At 44.5% G+C, this 22,889-nt stretch overlaps 1 protein-coding gene across 1 annotated transcript in view; it reads left to right on the forward strand.

The window, feature by feature from the left end:
• The window catches only part of LOC148152247 (uncharacterized), a 122,340-nt gene extending 103,405 nt beyond the window's left edge, over positions 1 to 18,935 (forward strand). The window contains exons 3-4 of the mRNA XM_087981891.1: positions 17,581 to 17,749; positions 18,845 to 18,935. Coding sequence (XP_087838017.1) covers positions 17,581 to 17,749; positions 18,845 to 18,935 — 260 coding nt within the window. The remainder of the gene's footprint in view (positions 1 to 17,580; positions 17,750 to 18,844) is intronic.
• The last annotated feature ends 3,954 nt before the right edge of the window (positions 18,936 to 22,889 follow it).

Genomic DNA, 22,889 nt, shown 5'->3' on the forward strand with positions numbered 1-22,889 from the left:
GGGAGATGCTGAACAGGCTGGGACTGTTTTCCCTGGAGCATCGGAGGACGAGGGGGTGACCTTATAGAGGTTTACAAAATTATGAGGGGCATGGATAGGATAGACAAAGTCTTTTCCCTGGGGTTGGGGAGTCCAGAACTAGAGGGCATAGGTTTAGGGTGAGAGGGGAAAGATATAAAAGAGACCTAAGGGGCAACATTTTCACACAGAGGGTGGTACGTGCATGGAATGAGCTGCCAGAGGAAGTGGTGGAGGCCGGTACAATTGCAACATTTAAGAGTCATTTGGATGGGTATATGAATAGGAAGGGTTTGGAGGGATATGGGCCGGGTGGTGGCAGGTGGGACTAGATTGGGTTGGGATATCTGGTCGACATGGACGAGTTGGTCTGTTTCCATGCTGCACATCTCTATGACTCTATGAGTGGAGGGGAGGAGGTAGGGAGTGGGAGGGCATGTCTGATTGAGGGATATAAAATGCTAAAGGGGATTGATAAGGTAGATGTTGAACAGACGTTTCCCCTTGTGGGAGAGTCTCGAACAAGAGGTCACAGATCTCAAGTGAGAGGAGGGAGGTTCAAAACTGAGATGGGGAGAAACTAGTTCCCTGGGAGCGTTGTGACTCTGTGGGAATCACTGCCCCAGAGTGCAGTGGAGGCAGAATCAATCAACAGCTTCAAGACAGAAATAGATGTAAAAGTAGGATAAAGGGCTACGGGGAGCAGGCAGGAAGGTGGAGTTGAGACCAGGATAAGAACAGCCATGATCATGTTATATGGTGGAGTGGGCTCAAAGGGCTGAATTATGTCCTGCCACTTCTAATTCCCTACGCCCTTATGAGTGCAATATGAACAACACTAACAAAATATGTCTGTTTCAGCAATACTCAAATCCTGTATAACCAAACAAACTGTTCTTTAAAATATTTAACTGAGAGTTAGGTCTCATAAATTATGTCATGGATGTGAACGGTGCTAAATTAATGTATCTTTTACTTTCTATGCAAAATGTCTTTCCATTCAAATGTAATCAGTACTAACTGAGCCAGTCAAGGGAACTGCAAATGGACTGAATTGTTGTTTGTGAACAGAGTGAAGGGCCACACAATAAATAAATTAATTGGGAGCAGGAATAAGACTTTCAAGTCTGTTCTGCCATTTAATAAGATCTGATCGTGGTCCCAAATCCATTTCATTACTGACTAACCTTCCTATCAAAGTGGTGTTCCTCATGTACAGTGCACTTTTTTATATCAAAAATATGCTTTATTCGTAAAAAAATCTCTGCATAAATACATCGTCACAGAAGCAGTTCGGTTCTGTACAGCTGCATATCAAGTAAATAAAAAAAACATTGGACATTGGCACTCTTCAAAAAAGCCAAAGAACTCTCTTACACACACAAGACTCACATTTACATATATCTGAGGCACTGGGAGGATCCAATAATTGAACAGACCCCCATTTACCTTCAGCAGGAAGACCTCGGACAGTGCTCTTTCCACACTGCACCTTGGAAGCATCTGCCTCAGGCTTTAGTGTGTCCCTCAGCCCGTAGTCCTGGACGTTGGAAGGTACCAGTCTACAACACTTGGTTGGGGACAACTTCTTCTTTTGGAAGACCAACAAGTTTCAGACAGATCAAAGAGCACTTTTCAATCTTCATGTGCAGTGGTGGCTAGCTTGAGGCCTCCTTCACACGCCAAGGGGATTGCAAGAATGGTTTCTGACGGAACAAGGGTAAGCCCCACAGCCAAGTCTCCGCCTCATAATATCTGTGGTGTTCCCAAGATGGCAATGTGGTGAATTTCCACTGGAGAAAATGTTTCCTGCAAATAAATGTTAACAATGATTGATTCTGGTAAACCAGATGCCCTTTTCTTTCACAATTGAGACCTTTTTGAATCCAAAGAGGAAATGCAAAAGGATTCCATGGATTAAAGGTCTGTCATATCAGGGGTGGTTAAATAGTTTGGGCTTGTACTCACTAGAGTTCACAAGAATGGGGTGGGGCGTGGGGGGGAGGTCTGATTGAGGGATATAAAATGCTAAAGGGGATTGATTAGGTGGACATGGAACGGATGTTTCCCCTTGTTGGACAGTCTCAAACAAGATGTCACAGATATAAAGTGAGAGGAAATATGGCCTGAAGAGTACAATATGAACAACATTGACAAAATATATCTGTTTCAGCAATATTCTCTAAAGTATTTGACAGAAAGTTAAGTTCCATAAAGTATGTCATGGATGTAACAGGTTCTAAATTAATGTATCATTTATTTTCTATGCAAAATGCCTTTCTGTTCCTATGTAAACAGGACTAACCAATACAGACTATAGAAGAGTGAATGGATTGAATTGTTGATTGTGAACAGAATGAATGAATTAGGAGCAGGAGTAGGACTTTCAGGTCTGTTCCACCATTTAATGTGATCTGATTGTGGTCTCCACTACCTTACTGAACAACATACCTGTCAAAGTACCTTTGGTTTCCTTCATGTGCAGCAGTGGCTAGCTTGACGCCTCTTTCACAGTCCAAGGGGATTGCAAGGATGGTTTCTGACTGAACAAGGGTAAGCCCCACAGCCAAGTCTCCACCTCATAATATCTGTGATGTTCCCAGGACGGGAAGGCGTGCACCGTGGTGAATTTCCACAGGAGAAAATGTTTCCTGCAAAAAATGTCAAAAATGATTGATTCTGGTAAACCAGAAGCCCTTTTCTATTTCACAACTAAGACTTTTTTAAATCCAAAGAGGAAATGCAATGTTACATTTGGTTTTTCAACTAATTATCACTTCCCCAGAAGTCACCTCATCTAACCATGCTGCCACATCTGATTACCTCATACTGGCTCCAAGGGGATCGGGAATTGTGGGTTGTGACACCTCAATTGAATGAAGGAGACTTTGAGAGGTGCTAAAACCACAGGGGGATAAAAATTAATCTGAGCACTTTCGTAGGGGCATAGGTAACCATTTGCAATCTGTCCATGACCATTGCTCTTTGTGCTGCCTTCTCTTGGAAACATCAAAACATGGAGAATATGTGCTGGAGTAGGCCATTTGGCCCTTCGATCTACCACCACCATTCAATACGAACATGGCTGATCATGCAATCTCAGCATTCCATTCCCACCCACACCCCATAACCCTTGATGCCTTTACCTGCAAGGGCCATATCCAGCTCCCTCTTGAATATGTCTAATGAACTTCCAATGGGAGAGAATTCCATAGGTTCACAACTCTCTGAGTGAAGAATTTCTTCCTTATCTCAGTCCTGAATGGTTTCCCTCTTATTCTTAGACCGTTTCCCCTAGTTCTGGCCTTGCCAACTTCAGGAACATTCTTCCCACATCTAGCCTGTCCAGTCCCATCAGAATTTTGTGTTTCTATGAATCCTTCACTCATTCTTCCAAATTCCAGAGAAGACAAGCCTGGTCGATCCAATCTTTCCTCTTGTGTCAGTCCTGCCATCCCGGGAATCAGTCTGGTAAACCTTAGCTGGACTCCCTCAATAGCCAGAATATCCTTCCTCGGGCTAGGAGACCAAAACTGCCCATAATACTCAAGCTGTGGCTTCACCAAAGCCCTGTATAACTGCAGCAAATTGTCCTTACTCCGATATTCACATCCTCTCACTATGAAGGCCAGCATGCCATGAGCTTTCCTCATCACCCGCTGCACCTGCATACCAACTTTCAGTGACCGTTCCACCATGACACCCAGGTCTCGTTGCACCTCACCTTTTCCTAAACTGACACCATTCTAATCAAAATCTGTCTTTCTGCTTTTGCGATCAAAGTGAAAAACCTCACATGTATCCATTATATTGCCGATGTGCCAAGTATTTGCCCACACAGCCAGTCTGTCCAAGTCACCCTGCAGCCTCTTAGCATCCTCCTCACAGCACACACTGCCACCTAGCTTAGTGTCATCTGAAAATTTGGAGATATTGCTTTCAATTCCTTCAAATTGTTAATGTATATTATGAGCAGCTGAGATCCTAGCACTGAACCTTGGAGCACCCCACTCATCACTACCTGCCCCTCTGAAAAGGACCCGTTTATTCCAACTCTCTGCTTCCTGTCTACCAACCAGTCCTCTATCCATGTCAATACATTACCTCTGATACCATGAGCTTTAATTTTCCTTACTAATCTCTTGTGTGGAACCTTGCCAAATGCCTTTCAAAAGTCCAGATACACAACAACTACTTATTCACCCTAGTCCACTCTACTGGTCACACCCTCAAAACATTCCAGAATATTTATCAAGCATGATTTCCCTTAAGTGAATCCATGTTGACTAGGACTAATTCTGTCACTGCTTTCCAAAATGCTCAGGTATTACATCCTTAATGATTGATTCCAGCACTTTCCCCACCATCGGTATCAGACTAACCGGCCTATAATTCCCTGTTTTCTCTTTCACTCTTTTTTAAAGAGTGGGGTTATGTTAACTACCATCCAGTCCATTGAAACTCTTCCAGAATCTATGGAATGCTGGAAAATTATCACCAATGCATCCGCTATTTCTAGGGCCACTTCCTTAAGTGCTCTGGGATGCAGAGCATCAGGTCCTGGGAACTTATCAGGTTTTAATTCCATCAACTTCCCGATACCATTTCCTAAGTAATAAGGATTTCCTTCAGTTCTTCCTTTATGCTTAAACCTCTGTCCCCTAGCATATCCTGAAGATTATTTGTGGCCTTCTTAGTGAAAACAGATCCAAAGTATGTTTTCAACTGATCTGTCATCTCTTTGTTGTCCGTTACGAATTCACCTGATTCTATCTGCAAGGGACTTTGATTTATCTTCACCAGTCTGTTTCTCTTTATATTTCTATAGAAGCGTTTGCTGTCAGATTTTATGTTTTCTGCAAACTTACTTTCATATTGTATTTTCCCTTTCCAATTTAAACCCTTTGACCCCTTCTGCTAAATTTCTCCCGGTCTTTGGTTCTGCTGCTTTTTCTGGCCAATTTATATGGCACCTCGTTGGCTTTACCACTATCCCTGACTTCCATTGTTAGCCATGGGTGAACCACCTTCCCTGTTTTACTCTTACACCAGACAGGGATATATAATTGTTGAAGCTCATCCACATGTTTTTTAAATGTCTGCCATTACCCGTCAACACCCTAAGTATCCTTGCCCAGCTTATCCTAGCTAATGCGTGCCTCATACTGTCAAAGGTGGCATTCTTTAAGTTCAGGACCCTAGTTTCAGAATGAAGAATTCTGCATATTATGGTCACTCTTCCCCAAAGGATCTCACACCACAAGGTTGCTAATTAATCCTCTCTCATTACACAATACCCAGTCGAAGATGGCTTGCTCTCTAGTTGGTTCCTCGACATATTAGATGAGGAAAGCACCCCTCACACATTTCAGGAAATCCTCCTCTATCACTTTGTTACCAATTTGGTTAGTCCAATCAATATATAGATTGAAGTCATCCATAATAATTGCTATACCCTTACTGCATGCATTTCCTGTTTGATATAGTCCCCAACATCACAACAGCTGAGTGAGTGAGATAGAGTGTGTGCCTGATGAAGTAAGCATGTACAGCAGAGGAAATGTGTCCATCTGTGTGTGGCAAAGTGAGTAAGTATGTACACGTACAAAGAACAGAGAACAAAGAACCTTACAGCACAGGAACAGGCCCTTTGGCCCTCCAAGCCTGTGCCAATCCAGATCCTCTATCTAAACCTGTTGCATGTTTTCTAAAGATCTATATCCCTCTGCTCCCTGCCCATTCATGTATCTGTCTAGATACATCTTAAATGATGCTATTGTTCCTGCCCCTATCACCTTCACTGGCAACGCATTCACCACCCTCTGTGTGAAGAACTTTCCACGTATATCTCCCCTAAACCTTTCCCCTCTCACTTTGAACTCATGACCACTAGTAATTGAGTACTCCACTCTGGGAAAAATCCTCTTGCTATCCACCCAGCCTACAACTCTAATGATTTTGTAGACCTCAATTAGCACCCCCCCCTCAACTTCCTTCTTTCCAATGAAAACATTCCTGATGCATGGTGATTCAGTGGTTAGCACTGCTGCCTCACAGCACTAAGGTCTCAGGTTCAATTCCAGCCTTGGGCGACTTTCTGTGTGGAGTTTGCACATTCTCCCTGTGGCTGCGTGGGTTTCCTCCGGGTGCTCCAGTTTCCTCCCACAGTCCAAAGATGTGCAGGTCAGGTGAATTGGCCATATTAAATTGCCCATAGTGATAGGTGCATTACTCAGAGAGGAGTGGGTCTGAGTGGGTTACTCTTTGGAGGGTCAGTGTGGACTGGTTGGGCCAAAGGGCGTGTTTCCACGCTGTAGGTAATCTAATCTACTCAACCTTTCTTCATAGCTAGCACCATCCATACCAGGCAACATCCTGGTGAACCTCCTCTGCACCCTCTCCAAAACATCCACATCCTTTTGGTAATGTGGCGACCAGAACTGTATGCAATATTCCAAATGTGGCTGAACCAAAGTCTTATACAACTGCAACATGACCTGCCAACTCTTGTACTCAATACCCTGGCCAATGAAGGAAAGCATGCATATACCTTCTTAACCATTCTATGACCTGCATTGCCATCTTCAGGGAACAATGGACCTGAACACCCAGGTCTCTCTGTACATCAATTTTCCCCAGGACCTTTCCACTTACTGTATAGTTCGCTCTTGGATTGGATCTTCCAAAATGCATCACCTCACATTTGAACTCCATCTGCCATTTCTCTGTCCAACTCTCCAATCTATCCATATTCTACTGCATTCTCTGACAGTCCCCTTCACTATCTGCTACTCCACCAATTGTACTCTCATCTGCAAACTATGTCTGCGTGTGTGTGTTTGTATGTGAGTGTTTGTGCATGAGAGCTACACTGTGTATGTGTGCGCGTGGGGGAGGAATGTATGTTTGTGTGTGTGTGTATCTGTGCATATGTATGGTGTGTATGTGCGTACATGTGTATACGGATGTATGCATGTGTGTGTATGTGTAAAAAGGAGTTTGTGAACTTATGTGTATAGTAGGGAGTGCATGTGGGTGTGTGTCTACAAAAGGATTGAGTGTATTTGTAGGAAAGTGAGTACATGTATGTGGGAGTGGAACTATTTAAGTGTCTCTGAGTGTGCAGAAGAGGAACTGTGTGTATGTATAGGAGAGGGAATGTGTGTACATGTATGTGTTTATGTATGCGTGTACGTGCGCTTGTGTGTGCGTGTGTGCGTGTGTGTGAGTGTATATCTGTGCGTGTGTATGCATGTGCATGTGTACTTATGTACTTACATCAGACTCCTATTCATGAATGTGCCATGGTGTAAAGACAACAACTCTCCCTCAATATCAGCAAAACAAAGGAGTTGGTCATTGACATCATAGAACATAGAACATAGAAGAATACAGCGCAGTACAGGCCCTTGGGCCCTCGATGTTGCGCCGATCCAAGCCCACCTAAACTACACTAACCCACTATCCTCCATATACCTATCCAATGCCCTCTTAAATGCCCATAAAGAGGGAGAGTCCACCACTGTTACTGGCAGGGCATTCCATGAACTAACGACTCGCTGAGTGAAGAACCTACCCCTAACTTCAGTCCTATATCTACCCCCCCTTAATTTAAAGCTATGCCCCCTTGTAATACCCGACTCAATACGCGGGAAAAGGTTCATACTGTCGACCCTATCTAACCCCCTAATCATCTTGTACACCTCAATCAAGTCACCCCTAAACCTTCTTTTCTCTAGTGAAAACAGCCCCAAGTGCCTCAGTCTTTCCTCATACGATTTTCCTTCCATACCAGGCAACATCCTGGTAAACCTCCTCTGCACCCGTTCCAATGCCTCCACATCCTTCCTATAGTATGGCGACCAAAACTGCACACAATATTCCAGATGCGGCCGTACCAGAGTCTTATACAACTGCATCATGACCTCAGGACTCCGGAACTCAATTCCTCTACCAATAAAAGTCAGTACGCCATATGCCTTCCTCACCGCACTATTTACCTGGGTGGCAACTTTCAGAGATCTGTGTACATGGACACCAAGATCCCTCTGCTCATCCACACTACCAAGTATCCGACCATTAGCCCAGTACCCCATCTTTTTGTTATTCTTCCCAAAGTGAATCACCTCGCACTTAGCTACATTGAATTCCATCTGCCACCTTTCTGCCCAGCTCTGCAGCTTCTCTATCTCCTGCTGTAACCTGCCACATGCTTCCTCACTGTCAACAACTCCTCCGACTTTCGTATCATCCGCAAACTTGCTCACCCAACCTTCTAACCCCTCTTCCAGGTCATTTATAAAAATGACAAACAGCAATGGTCCCAAAACAGATCCTTGCGGAACACCGCTAGTGACGGCACTCCATGAAGAAACTTTGCCATCAACTACTACCCTCTGTCTTCTTCCATCCAGCCAATTCCTAATCCAAACCTCCAATTCACCCTCAATGCCATATCTCCGTATTTTCTGCAGTAGCCTACCATGGGGAACCTTATCAAACGCCTTACTAAAATCCATATATACCACATCTACCGCTTTCCCCTCATCAACCTCCTTCGTCACCTTTTCAAAGAATTCAATAAGGTTTGTGAGGCACGACTTGCCCTTCACAAAACATCAGGAAATGGAGCAGATGTCCACTAAACTGTTTATCTCCTTCCTGTACTCTCACCATTGTTTGGAATCCGACCCACAACCACGGTGTCATCAGCAAACTTGTAAAAGAGGTTAGAGCTGACTTTGGCTACACAGTCATGATTGTATAGCAAGTATAGAAAGGGGCTGAGTATACAACTTTGTGGGGTATCAGTGTTCAGGATCATGGAGGAGGAGATGTTGTGCCTACCCTTACTGAATACTGTACAGTCTATGGGTCAGGGTTTACAATCAAGGATCCAGTTGTAAAGGAGGGAGCTGACACCTAGGTCTCGGAGTTTGGAGATGAGTATAGTTGGAATTATGATGTTGAAGGTGGACCAGCTGGAAGTCCATGCATGGGTTGTGTGTGCTGTTGACACCATTGACGTTGGCAGTCTGGATGTTAGTCTGGTGAGTGATAAAGTCCATGCAACTGGGCTCTGGGCTACAATCTTGTATGAGAGAAAGTAGCACAAAGAGCAATGGTCATGGATAGATTGCAAATGGTTCCCTATACCCATACAAAAGTGGTAAGATTAATTGTTATCTCCCTGTGGTTTTAGCTCCTCTCAACATCTCCTTCATTTATTTAGGCATCACAACCCACAATTCCCGATCCCCTCGGAGCCAGTACGAGGCAATCAGATGTGGCAGCATGGTTAGATGACTTCTGGGGAAGCGATAATTGGTTGAAAATCCAAATATTACTTTGCATTTCCTCTTTGGATTCAAAAAGGTCTTAATTGTGAAAGAAAAGGGCATCTGGTTTACCAGAATCAATCATTGTTGACATTTATTTGCAGGAAACATTTTCTCCAGTGGAAATTCACCACATTACCATCCTGGGAACACTACAGATATTATGAGGCAGAGACTTGGCTGTGGGGCTTACCCTTGTTCCGTCAGAAACCATCCTTGCAATCCCCTTGGCGTGTGAAGGAGGCATCAAGCTAGCCACCACTGCACATGAAGATTGAAAAGCGCTCTTTGATCTGCCTGAAACTTGTTGGTCTTCCAAAAGAAGGAGTTGTCCCCAACCGAGTGTTGTAGACTGGTACCTTCCAACGTCCAGGACTACGGGCTGAGGGACACACTAAAGCCTGAGGCAGATGCTTCCAAGGTGCAGTGTGGAAAGAGCACTGTCCGAGGTCTTCCTGCTGAAGGTAAATGGGGGTCTGTTCAATTATTGCACCCTCCCAGTGCCTCAGATATATGTAAATGTGAGTCTTGTGTGTGTAAGAGAGTTCTTTGGCTTTTTTGAAGAGTGCCAATGTCCAATGTTTTTTTTATTTACTTGATATGCAGCTGTACAGAACCGAACTGCTTCTGTGACGATGTATTTATGCAGAGATTTTTTTACAAATAAAGCGTATTTTTGATATAAAAAATGTGCACTGTACATGAGGAACACCACTTTGATAGGAAGGTTAGTCAGTAATGAAGTGGATTTGGGACCACGATCAGATCTTATTAAATGGCAGAACAGACTTGAAAGTCTTATTCCTGCTCCCAATTAATTTATTTATTGTGTGACCCTTCACGCTGTTCACAAACAACAATTCAGTCCATTTGCAGTTCCCTTGACTGGCTCAGTTAGTACTAATTACATTTGAATGGAAAGACATTTTGCATAGAAAGTCTGTATCAAAGGTGCTGAGGTGGAGATGGTTGAGAGTGTCAAGTTCCTGGGAATGATGATCATCAACAATCTGTCCTGGTCTACCCACGTTGATGTGATGGTCAAGATAGTGCAACAATGCCTCTACTTCCTCAGAAGGCTAAGGAAATTCAATATGTCCACAAGGACCTTTACCAATTTTTTATACATGCACCATAGAAAACATCCTATCCGGATACATCACAGTGTGGTTTTGCAGCTGCTCTTCCCAAGACAGCAAGAAACTACAGAGAGTTGTGAACACAGCTCAGTCCATCACACAAACCAGCCTCGCATCCATTGACTCCATCTATACTTCCTGAAGAAGGGCTTATGCCCGAAACGTCGATTCTCCTGTTCCCTGGATGCTGCCTGACCTGCTGCGCTTTTCCAGCAACACATTTTCAGCTCTGATCTCCAGCATCTGCAGACCTCACTTTCTCCTCCATCTATACTTCCCACTGGCTTGGGGCAGCAACAACATAATTAAAGACCCCTCCCAGCCCGGTTATACTCTCTTCCACCCTCTTCCATCGGGCAGAAGATATAAAAGCTTGAATACACGTATGAACAGATTCAAGAACAGCTTCTTCCCAGCTGCTATCAGACTTTTGAACAGACCTCTCAATTATTAACCAAAATAGAAAATACTGGAAAATCTCAGCAGGTCTGGCAGCATTTGTAAGGAGAGAAAAGAACTGACATTTCAAGTCTAACTGAGCCTTTGTCTTTTCTCTCCTTACAGATGCTGCCAGACCTGCTGAGATTTTCCAGCATTTTCTCTTTTGGTTTCAGATTCCAGCATCCGCAGTAATTTGCTTTTATCTCTCAATTATTAATATTGATCTCTCTCTCTGCCCCTTCTCTGTGGCTGTAACACTGTATTCTGCACTCTGTTCTGCTACCCTGATGCACTTTGTAGGGTATGATTTGTCTGTATAGCACGCAAAGCCACACTTTTCACTGTATCTCGGTACATGGTGGGCGGCACGGTGGCACAGTAGTTAGCACTGCTGCCTCACAGCGCTAGAGACCCGGGTTCAATTCCCACCTCAGGCGACTGACTGTGTGGAGTTTGCACGTTCTCTCCGTGTCTGCGTGGGTTTCCTCCGGGTGCTCCGGTTTCCTCCCACCATCCAAAGATGTGCAGGGTCAGGTGAATTGGCCATACTAAATTGCTTGTAGTGTTAGGTAAGGGGTAAATGTAGGGGTATTGGTGGGTTTCGCTTCGGCGGGTCGGTGTGGACTTGTTGGGCCGAAGGGCCTGTTTCCACACTGTAATCTAATCTAATCTAATCTAATCTAATCTAATCTAATCTAATCTACATGTGACAACAATAAATCGATCTATCAATCCCCAGGCAATCAAAAAGAAACAGGGAGGAGTCCACAGGAGTCCTACTCACCAACTGGTGTTCTGTTGTGGAAGCTGATGAGGAAGCTGGTTCCACAAAGTAGTGCAGGCAGAACCAGGCCTCACCATGAGGGGCCTCACACTATGGGAGTGAGGGAAACAGGAGCAATAGTGATAGGGGCTTCATTAATTAAGGGAACAGGTAAGCTTTTCTGCAGCCACTGACCTGACTCCAGGATAAGTCACCCACCTGGTGCCAGGGTCAGCAATGTCATTCAGTGGCTGCAGGGCATTCTGAAGGGGGAGAGTGGCATAATCAGGTCATGGTACACACCGGTATCATCGATATCGATAGAATGTTGGATGAGGTCTCGCACCAAGAATTTAGGAAGCCAGGCGGGATAGTTAAAAGCAGGATTCGAAAGGTAGTAATCTCTGGATTACTCCTGTGTCCACAGGCGAATGAGGACAGAAATAGGAGAATGGAGCATATGATTTTGTAGCTTAAGAGTTGGTGCAGAAAGCAGGTTCTGGGATTCCTGGATCACTGGGAATATTTCTCGGGAAAGCGGGACCTGTAAAGCTGCAGCTGCATCAGAATGGGACAAACATCTTTGTGGGAGGATTTGCTATGTACTCTTAGAAAGAGTTTAAACTCAGTCAGCAGGGAAACGGATACAGAGTGTTAGCGCAATAAGGACGCAGTAGACTTTAGAAAAAAGAAACTTAGGCAGAGTTGATGTTTAGGGGAGAAAGAACATAGACATAGAACAGTACAGTAAAGTACAGGCTCTTCAGCCCTCAATGTTGTGTCGACCATTTATCCTACTCTAAGATCAGATCAACCTACACACCCTACATTTTACTAGCATCTATGTGTCTATCCAAGAGTCGCTTAAATGTCCCTAATGTATCTGACTCTAATACCACTGCTGGCAGTGCATTCCATGCATCTAGCACTCTCTGTATAAAGAACCCCTCTCTCTGACATCCCCGTAAAACTTCCTCTAAGCATCTTAAAATTACGCCCCCTCATGATAGCCATTTCTGCCCCTGGGAAAAGTCTCTGGCTATCCACTCTAACTATGCCTCTCATCGTCTTATATACTTTTTTCAAGTAACCTCTCATCCTTCTTCGCTCCAGTGAGAAAAGCCTTAGCTCCCTCAATCTTTCCTCAAAAGACATGCCCTCCAGTCCAGGCAGCATCCTGGTAAATTTCTTCTGCACCCTCTCTAAAGCTTCCACATCCTTCCGATAATGAGGCAACCAGAACGGAACACAATATAAGTAAAAACAATGACTGCAGATGCTGGAAACCAGATTCTGGATTAGTGGTGCTGGAAAAGCACAGCAGTTCAGGCAGCATCTGAGGAGCAGTAAAATCGACGTTTCGGGCAAAAGCCCTTCATCAGGAATACAGGCAGAGTGCCTGAAGGGTGGAGAGATAAATGAGAGGAGGGTGGGGGTGGGGAGAAAGTAGCATAGAGTACACAATATTCCAAATGTGGTCTTACCAGGGTTCTATAAAGCTGCATCATAACCTTAAGGCTCTTAAACTCAATGCCTCTGTTAATGAAAGCCCACACATCATATGCCTTCTTAACAACCCTATCAACTTGAGGCAACTTTGAGGATCTATGGATGTAGGCCCCAAGGTCCCTCTGGTCCTCCACACTGCCAAGAATCCTGCCTTTAACCCTGCAATCTGTATTGAAATTTGTCCTATCAATGTCCCGTTGCAACCTACAACAGCCCTCCACACTATCCGCAAATCATCAATCTTTAAACTATTAGCAAATTTACTAATCCACTTCCTCATCTGAGTCATTTATAAAAATCACACACAGCAGATTTCCCAGAACAGACCCCTGCGGAACACCACTGATCACTGAGCTCCAGGCTGAATACTTTCCATCTACCACCATCCTCTGTCTTCTATGGGCCAGTCAATTCTGTATCCAGACAACCAGATTTCCCTGTATCCCATGACTCCTTACTTTCTGACTGAGCACTTTGGGGAACCTTATCAAACACCTTGCTAAAATCCAGATACACCACATCCACTGCCCTGCCTTTATCAATGTGTTCTATCACATCCTCAAAGAATTCAATAAGGCTTGTGAGGCATGACCTGCCCCTCACAAAGCTATGCTGACTATTGCTAAACAAACTATGCATTTCCAAACAATCCTGTCTCTCAGAATCCTCTCCAATAATTTGCCCACCACTGACATAAGACTGACTGGTCTATAATTCCCAGGGATCCCTGTTCCCTTTCTTGAACAAGGGAATAACATTTGTCAAGTTCCAATTATCTGGCACTACTCCAGTGGACAGTGAGGATGCAAAGATCATTGGCAAAGGCGCAACAATCTCTTCCCTCGCTTCCTGTAGGAACCTTGGATATATCCCATCTGGCCCAGGGGAATTGCCTATCCGCATGTTTTTCAATATTTCCAGCATATCTGCCTTCTCACCATCAACCCATTTGAGCATATCAGTTTGTTTCATGGTGTCCTCAGAAACAACAAGGTCCTTCTCAATAGTGAATACTGAAGCAAATTATTCATTAAGGACCTTCCCTACCTCCTCTGACTCCAGGCACAAGTTCGGTTCACTACCCCTGATCGGCCCTACCTTCTCTCTGGTTTTGCTCTTGTTTCTCACATAAGTGTAGAACACCTTGGGGTTTTCCTTAATCCTACCCACCCCGGCTTTTTCATGCCCCCTTCTTGCTCTCCTAAGTCCATTCTTCAATTCCTTCCTTACCCTCTTGTAACCCTCTAAAGCACTGTATGATCCCTGCTTCATCAACCTCAAGTAAGCTTCCTTCTTTCTCTTGACTAAATGTTCCAGATCTCTTGTCAATGTTCCTACCATCCCTTCCTTGCCTCAGTGGGACAAACCTATACACCACTTGTAGCCAGTGCTCCCTAAAAAATCTCCACATTTCTGTTAAGCATTTCCCTGAGCACATCTGTTCCCAATTTATGCTCCACAATTCCTGCCTAATAACAATGTATTTCCGCCTCACTCCATTAAATACTTTCCCCTACCATCTGCTCCTATCGGTCTCTATGACAATAGTAAAGGTCAGGGAGTTGTGATCATTATCACTGAAATGCTGTCCCATCAAGAGTTCTGACACCTGACCTGGTTGGTTGTCAAGCACCAAATCCAATATGGCCTCCCCTCTAGTCAGCCTATCTCCATATTGATTCAGGAACCCTTCCTAGACATATATGACAAAATCTGCTCCATCCAAACTATTTGCACGAAGGAGGTTCCAATCAGGGAAGTTGAAGTCACCCATGATAACACCCTGTTACTTCTGCATCTTTCCAAAACCTGTCTCCTAATCTGCTTCTCTGTGTCTCTGTTGCTACTGGGGTGATTTGGGAAGGGGGGTGCGGTCTATAGAAGACTCCCAATATAGTGACTGCTCCTTTCCTGTTTCTGACTTCCACCCACACTGACTCTGTAGACAAACCCTCCTCGATAACTTCCCTTTCTTCAGCTGTGATACTATTTCTGATTAGCAATGCCACTCTCCTCCCTCTTTTATCTCTCCCCTCATTCCTTTTGAAATATCTGAACCCTGGATCATCCAACAACCAATCCTGCCCCTGTGATGTCCAAGTCTCCATAATGGCCACAACATCATAGCTCCAAGTACTGATCCATGTTCTAAGTTTATCACCCTTATTCCTGAAACTTCTTACATTAAAATAGACACACTTCAACCCATCATACTGACTACATCTTTGCTCTATCAACTGTCTATCCTTCCTCACAGACTCTCTGCACTCTGTATCTGCCTGTTCACCATCTACCCCATCCTCTGATCCATAGCTCCGGTTCCCATCACAGGTAAATGGAATGTCTTCTACTTTAATGTAAGGAGTATTGAAGGTAAGACAGTTGAATTAAGGGCATGGATCGACATGTGGAATTGCGATGTTCGTGCCATCATAGAGATGTGGCAGAGGAAGTATCTCAATGTTTCAGGGTATGGGATTGTCAGACAGGACAGGAGAGGGTGTAAAAGAGAAGTTGATATCACATTATTAAATAAGGAACCACTTTCTGCAGTAAGGAGCAATAATATCTTAGAAGGGTGAGCAAGTGAGGCTTTGTGAGTAGAATTTAGGAACTAAACAGGGCAGTCGCAGTGATAGGAATGTATCATGGGCTCCAAGCAGTCAGTGGGCAATAGAGGAGCAGATATGTAAACAATCATAGGATAGTTACATTAGGGGATGTCAACTTCCCCAACATGAATTGGAATAGTCACAGTGCAAAGGGTTCTGAGGGGGCTGCTTTCTTGAAATGTATCCAGGAGAGATTTCACCTCAACAAGCAGATGGTCCAAAGAGGAACAGTGCGATGCTGGACCTAACTCTGGGGAACAAAACCAGACAAGTATTGGAGGTAGCAGTGGGGGAGCATTTTAGTGGTAGCAAACTTTACACCATCCTTTAGGATTGGGGGAAGGCAGATTTTATACAAATAAGGCAGGATCTCACCAAAGTTACATCTGGGGAGATTTACAGCAAAACAGTAATGGGGGAGTTGGTGGTGGGAGGCATTCAATTAGTGAGGTATGTGTCCAACATGCTCCTTTTAGGGTGAAATGTAGGAGCATTGGAGCGAAGAAGGATGAGAGGTGACTTGATAGAGGTGTACAAGGTGTTGAGAGGCACAGGTAGAGAGGATAACCAGAGACTTTTTCCCACGGTGGAAACGTCTATCACAAGGGGGCATAATTTTAAGGTATTTGGAGGAAGGGGTGATGTCAGAGGTAGGTTCTTTACACAGGGAGTGGTGAGTGTGTGGAATGCACTGCCAGCATTGGTAGTAGAGTCAGAGACATTAGGGACTTTTAAGTGACTCTTGGATAGGCACATGGATGATAGTAAAATGAAGGAGCTATATGTTAGTTTGATCATAGAATAGGATATGGCCTATACTGTGCTGTACTGTTCTATGTTCTTAACAAGCCTGGAGAATCCTGAATGTCTGGGAACAATTATGATTTGGAGATGCCGGTGTTGGACTGGGGTGTACAAAGTTAAAAATCACACGACACCAGGTTATAGTCCAACAGGTTTAATTGGAAGCACACTAGCTTTCGGAGCGACGCTCCTTCATCAGGTGGTTGTGGAGGACACAATTGTAAGACACAGAATTTATAGCAAAAGTTTACAGTGTGATGTAACTGAAATTATAAATTGAAAAATACCTTGATTGTTTGTTGAGTCTTTCATCTGTTTGAATACTATGATAGTTTCATGTGTAAATCACAACACTTTTTTAAAAAAGTTACATTCTCAGGTTAACTGTAACAATTGGTGTTAGCCAGACAATATGTTGAAGGTGTTAGCCCCCTGTGTTCTCTGTCTGTGCCATAATGTTAAAAATCACACAACACCAGGTTATAGTCCAACAGGTTTAATTGGAAGCACACTAGCTTTCGGAGCGACGCTCCTTCATCAGGTGATTGTGGAGGGCTCGATCGTATCACAGAATTTATAGCAAAAATTTACAGTGTGATGTAACTGAAATTATACATTGAAAAATTGATTGTCTATTAAGCCTTTCATCTGTTAGAATACCATGATAGTTTCACTTCTTTCATGTGTAAATCACAAAACCTTTTTTTTAAAAAGTTGCATTCTTGGGTTAGCTGTAAACAATGGTGTTAGCTAGACAATATGTTGAAGGTGTTGGCCCCCTGTGTTCTCTGTCTATGCCATGATGTTTAGATTGTTTCTGATCTAAAAAGAGAGATAACGGAGTTTTACATAAATTCATGCAGTTTTTGAGCTCAGAGTTCTACATGAATGTATGCAGAACTCTGTCCGGTTCTCAGGACAACTCCATACAACCCTGTCAGGGTAGGCGCTGCAAGACGTGGACATAGATACCACTATTACGCGTGGGGACACCTCCCACCTTGTACATGGCAGGTACTCATGTGACTCAGCCAACATTGTCTATCTTATATGTTGCAGGCAAGGATGCCCGGAGGCATGGTACATTGGGGAAACCGAGCAAAGGCCACAACAACGGATGAATGGGCACCGCACAACAATCGGGTAAAAACAATGACTGCAAATGCTGGAAACTAGATTCTGGATCAGTGGTGCTGGAAGAGCACAGCAGTTCAGGCAGCATCCGAGGACAGGCAAAATCTGAGGACAGGCAAAATCGACGTTTCGGGCAAAAGCCCTTCATCAGGAATAAAGGCAGAGAGCCTGAAGCGTGGAGAGATAAGCTAGAGGAGGGTGGGGGTGGGGAGAGAGTAGCATAGAGTACAATAGGTCAGTGGGGGAGGAGATGAAGGTGATAGGTCAGGGAGGAGAGGGTGGAGTGGATAGGTGGAAAAGGAACTAGGCAGGTCGGACAAGTCCGGACAAGTCAAGGAGACAGTGTTGAGCTGGAGGTTAGAAACTAGGATGAGGTGGGGGAAGGGGAAATGAGGAAGCTGTTGAAGTCCCTGAAGCGCTCTGCTAGGAGGCACCCAGTCTCCCCTAATATCATTTATTGTATCCGTTGCTCCCGATGCGGTCTCCTCTACATCGGGGAGACTGGGCGTCTCCTAGCAGAGCGCTTCAGGGAACATCTCCGAGACACCCGCACCAATCAACCAAACCACCCCGTGGCCCAACATTTCAACTCCCCCTCCCACTCTGCCGAGGACATGGAGGTTCTGGGCCTCCTCCACCGCCACTCGCTCACCACCCGACGCATGGAAGAAGAATGCCTCATCTTCCGCCTCGGAACACTTCAACCCCAGGGCAACAATGTGGACTTCAACAGCTTCCTCATTTCCCCTTCCCCCACCTCATCCTAGTTTCTAACCTCCAGCTCAACACTGTCTCCTTGACTTGTCCGGACTTGTCCGACCTGCCTAGCTCCTTTTCCACCTATCCACTCCACCCTCTCCTCCCTGACCTATCACCTTCATCTCCTCCCCCACTCACCCATTGTACTCTATGCTATTCTATCCCCACCCCCACCCTCCTCTAGCTTATCTCTCCACGCTTCAGGCTCTCTGCCTTTATTCCTGATGAAGGGCTTTTGCCCGAAACGTCGATTTTGCTTGTCCTCGGATTTTGCCTGTCCTCGGATGCTGCCTGAACTGCTGTGCTCTTCCAGCACCACTAATCCAGAACCGCACAACAATCAACAGACAGGAGGGTTCCCTTCCAGTTGGGGAACACTTCAGTGGTCCAGTACATTCGACCTCGGACCTTCGGGTGACCATCCTCCAAGGCAGACTTCAGGACAGGCAGCAGAGAAAAGTGGCCAAGCAGAGGCTGATAGCTAAGTTCGGTACCCATAGCGAGGGCCTCAACCGGCTCCTTGGGTTCATGTCACATTACAGGTGACCACCATTGCACTGTACACACACACAGATACTCCTACACACACACTCTCACACGCACACAGGCACTCCTATACACACATACACACGGACACACATACATACAGACACTCACCCAGACACCCACACACACCCTTACAGACACACACACATGCACCCCCTCACAGACTTAAGACACTCTACATTCACAACACACACACACATACACTTTCTCATGCTCACAACCCCTAACCCAGACAGACAGACAGACACACACACACACACACACAGACAAAGACCCACATGCACACATATATTTTGTGGGGTGAATTTGTATTTGCAGGGTTACATTGTACTTTGCTCAAAAACTGCATACATTCATGTAGAACTCTGAGCTCAAAAACTGCATGAATTTATGTAAAACTCTGTTATCTCACTTTTTAGATTAGAATCAATCTAAACTCAAGGCATAGACAGAGAACACAGGGGGTCAACACCTTCAACATATTGTCTAGCTATCACCATTGTTAACAGCTAACCCGAGAATGCAACTTTATAAAAAAAAGTTTTGTGATTTGCACATGAAAGAAGTGAAACTATCACTGTATTCTAACAGATGAAAGGCTTAACAGATAATCAATTTTTCAATGTATAATTACATCGCACTGTAAATATTTGCTATAAATTCTGTGATACGATCGAGCCCTCCACAATCACCTGATGAAGGAGCGTTGCTCCGAAAGCTAGTGTGCATCCAAATAAACCTGTTGGACTATAACCTGGTGTTGTGTGATTTTTAACTTTGTACACCCCAATCCAACACCTGCATCTCCAAATCATGTGCCATACTGTTTAGACTGATTCTAATTTAAAAAGTGACATAACAGAGTTTTACATGGATTCATGCAGTCTTTGGGCAAAGTACAATGTAACTCTGCAAGTACAAATTCACCCCACAAATGTATACGTATGTGTGTGCATGTGTGAGTCTGCTCTGCAGTTCAATCATGGCTGATAAGTTTCTCAACCCCATTCTCCTACTTTATCCCCATAACCCTTAGTCTCCTTGACATTCAAGAACCTATCTATCTCAGTCTTAAATATAGTCAATGACCTGGCCTCCTGTGCCAGTGAATTCCATAGATTCACCACTCTTTGGCTTATCTCCATTCTTGCCCTCGGGTCCTAGTCCCTCCTACCAATGGAAACATCTTCCCAATATCCACTCTGTCCAGGCCATTCAGTACTGTATGTGTTTCAGTTAGATCCCCTGCCCCCCATCCTTCTAAACTCCATCAAGTATAAACCCAGAGTCCTCAAACGTTCCTCACATTTTAAGCTTTTCATTCCTGGGACCATTCTCATGAACTTCCTCTGAGCACACTCCAGGGCCAATATATCCTTCTTGAGATATTGGGCCCAAAACTGTGCACAATACTCCAAATGTGGCCTGATCAGAGCCTTATAGAGATTCAGAAGTACATCTCTGCTTTTATATTCAAATCTTCTCAAAATAAATGCCATCATTGCGTTTGCCTTCCTAACAACTGACTGAACCTGCAAGTTTACCTTGAGAGAATTGTGGACTAGAACTCTCAAGTCTCTTTGCACTTTAGACTTCTGATTTTTCTTCCCATTTAGAAAATAGTCCATTCCTCTATTCTTCCTACCAAAGTGCATGACCTCACACTTTCCCACATTGTGTTCCATCTGCCAGTTCTGTGCTCACTCTCTTAACCTGTCCAAATCCTTTTGTAAGCCTCCCCACCTCCTCAATAGTACCTGTCCCTCTCTCTATCTTTGTATCATCTGCAAACCTAGTCAGAATGCCCCCAGTTCCTTCATCAAGATCATTAATGTATAAATTGAAAAGTCCCCAGCACTGACCCTTGTGGAATCCCACTTGTCAGCAGCTACCATTCTGAGAAGGACCCTTTTCTGCCAGATAGCCAAGCTTCTATCCATGCCAGCACCTTGCCTCTAACACCATAGGCCTTTATCTTACTCAGTAGCCTCCTGTGCGGCACCTTGTCAAATACCTTCTTGAAGTCCAGGTCGATAACATCCATTGGCTCCCATTGGTCTAACCTGCTCGTTACTTCCTCAAAGAATTCTAGCAGATTTGTCAGGCATGACCTCCCCTTGATGAAACGATGCTGACTTTGCCCTATTTCACCATACACTTCCAAGTGTTCAAAAATCTCATCCTTCACAACAGATTCCAAGACCTTACCCGCGACAGAGGTTAGGCTAATTGGTCTGTAATTTTTGTCTTTTGCCACAATCTCTTTTTAAACAGTGTGTCACATTAGTGATTTTTCAGTCCTCTGGGACCCTCCCTGATTCTAGATATTCCTGAAAGATCACCACTAACATGTACGCTATCTCTTCAGCTATGTCTCTAAGAACTCTGGGGTGTAGTCCATCTGGTCCAGGTGATTTATCCACTTTCAGGCCATTCAGTTTTTCTAGCACCTTCTCCTTGCTGATGACCATCATACTCAGCTCTGCCCCTTCACTCTCGACAATATTTGGGATATTACTTGTGTCTTCCACTGTGAAGATTGACACAAAGTAATTACTCAGTTCTCCGGCCATTTCCTTGTTCCACATTACTAACTCTCCAGCGTCATTTTCCCGAAGCCCAATATCCACTTTTGCCTCACTTTTGCCCTTTATGTATCTAAAGAAACTCTTACTGTCTTCCTTTATTTTACTGGCTAGCTTACCCTCATATTTAATCTTCTCCTTATTTTTTTTTGTTACCCTCTGTTGCTCTTTGTAAACTTCTCACTTTGTAATCTTGTGCTTTCCCACTGCCCTTCACGACATTGTATGCTTTCTCCTTTGCTTTTATGCTGTCCCTGACTTCCCTAGTCAGCCATGGTTGCCTCATCCTTCCTGTACCATGCTCCCTTTCACTCGGATAAATCTCTGCTGTATCTCCTGAATTACTCCCAGAAACTCCTGCCCTTGCTCTTCTACTGTCTTTCCTGCTGGGCTCCTCTCCTGGTAGTTACCTTTAGTCAGCTGTACTACTGTTACCTCTGATTCTATCTTCTCCCTCTCAAACTGCAAAGTAAATTCAATCATATTATGAACACTGCCTCCTTTGGGTTATAGAACATAGAAGAATACAGCGCAGTACAGGCCCTTTGGCCCTCGATGTTGCGCCGATCCAAGCCCACCTAACCTATCCTCCATATACCTATCCAATGCCCGCTTAAATGCCCATAAAGAGGGAGAGTCCACCACTGCTACTGGCAGGGCATTCCATGAACTTACGACTCGCTGAGTGAAGAACCTACCCCTAACGTCAGTCCTATATCTACCCCCCCTTAATTTAAAGCTATGCCCCCTTGTAATACCCGACTCCATACACGGAAAAAGGTTCACACTGTCAACCCTATCTAACCCCCTAATCATCTTGTACACCTCAATCAAGTCACCCCTAAACCTTCTTTTCTCTAATGAAAACAGCCCCAAGTGTCTCAGTCTTTCCTCATACGATCTTCCTTCCATACCAGGCAACATCCTGGTAAACCTCCTCTGCACCCGTTCCAGTGCCTCCACATCCTTCCTATAGTATGGCGACCAAAACTGCACACAATATTCCAGATGCGGCCGCACCAGAGTCTTATACAACTGCATCATGACCTCAGGACTCCGGAACTCAATTCCTCTACCAATAAAAGCCAGTACGCCGTATGCCTTCCTCACCGCACTATTTACCTGGGTGGCAACTTTCAGAGATCTGTGTACATGGACACCAAGATCCCTCTGCTCATCCACACTACCAAGTATCCGACCATTAGCCCAGTACCCCATCTTTTTGTTATTCTTTCCAAAGT

The sequence above is a fragment of the Chiloscyllium plagiosum genome, unplaced genomic scaffold, assembly GCF_037043375.1.
Source record: "Chiloscyllium plagiosum isolate Xiang-an unplaced genomic scaffold, Cpla_swu_hap1 HiC_scaffold_1, whole genome shotgun sequence".
NCBI classification, from domain to species: domain Eukaryota; kingdom Metazoa; phylum Chordata; class Chondrichthyes; order Orectolobiformes; family Hemiscylliidae; genus Chiloscyllium; species Chiloscyllium plagiosum.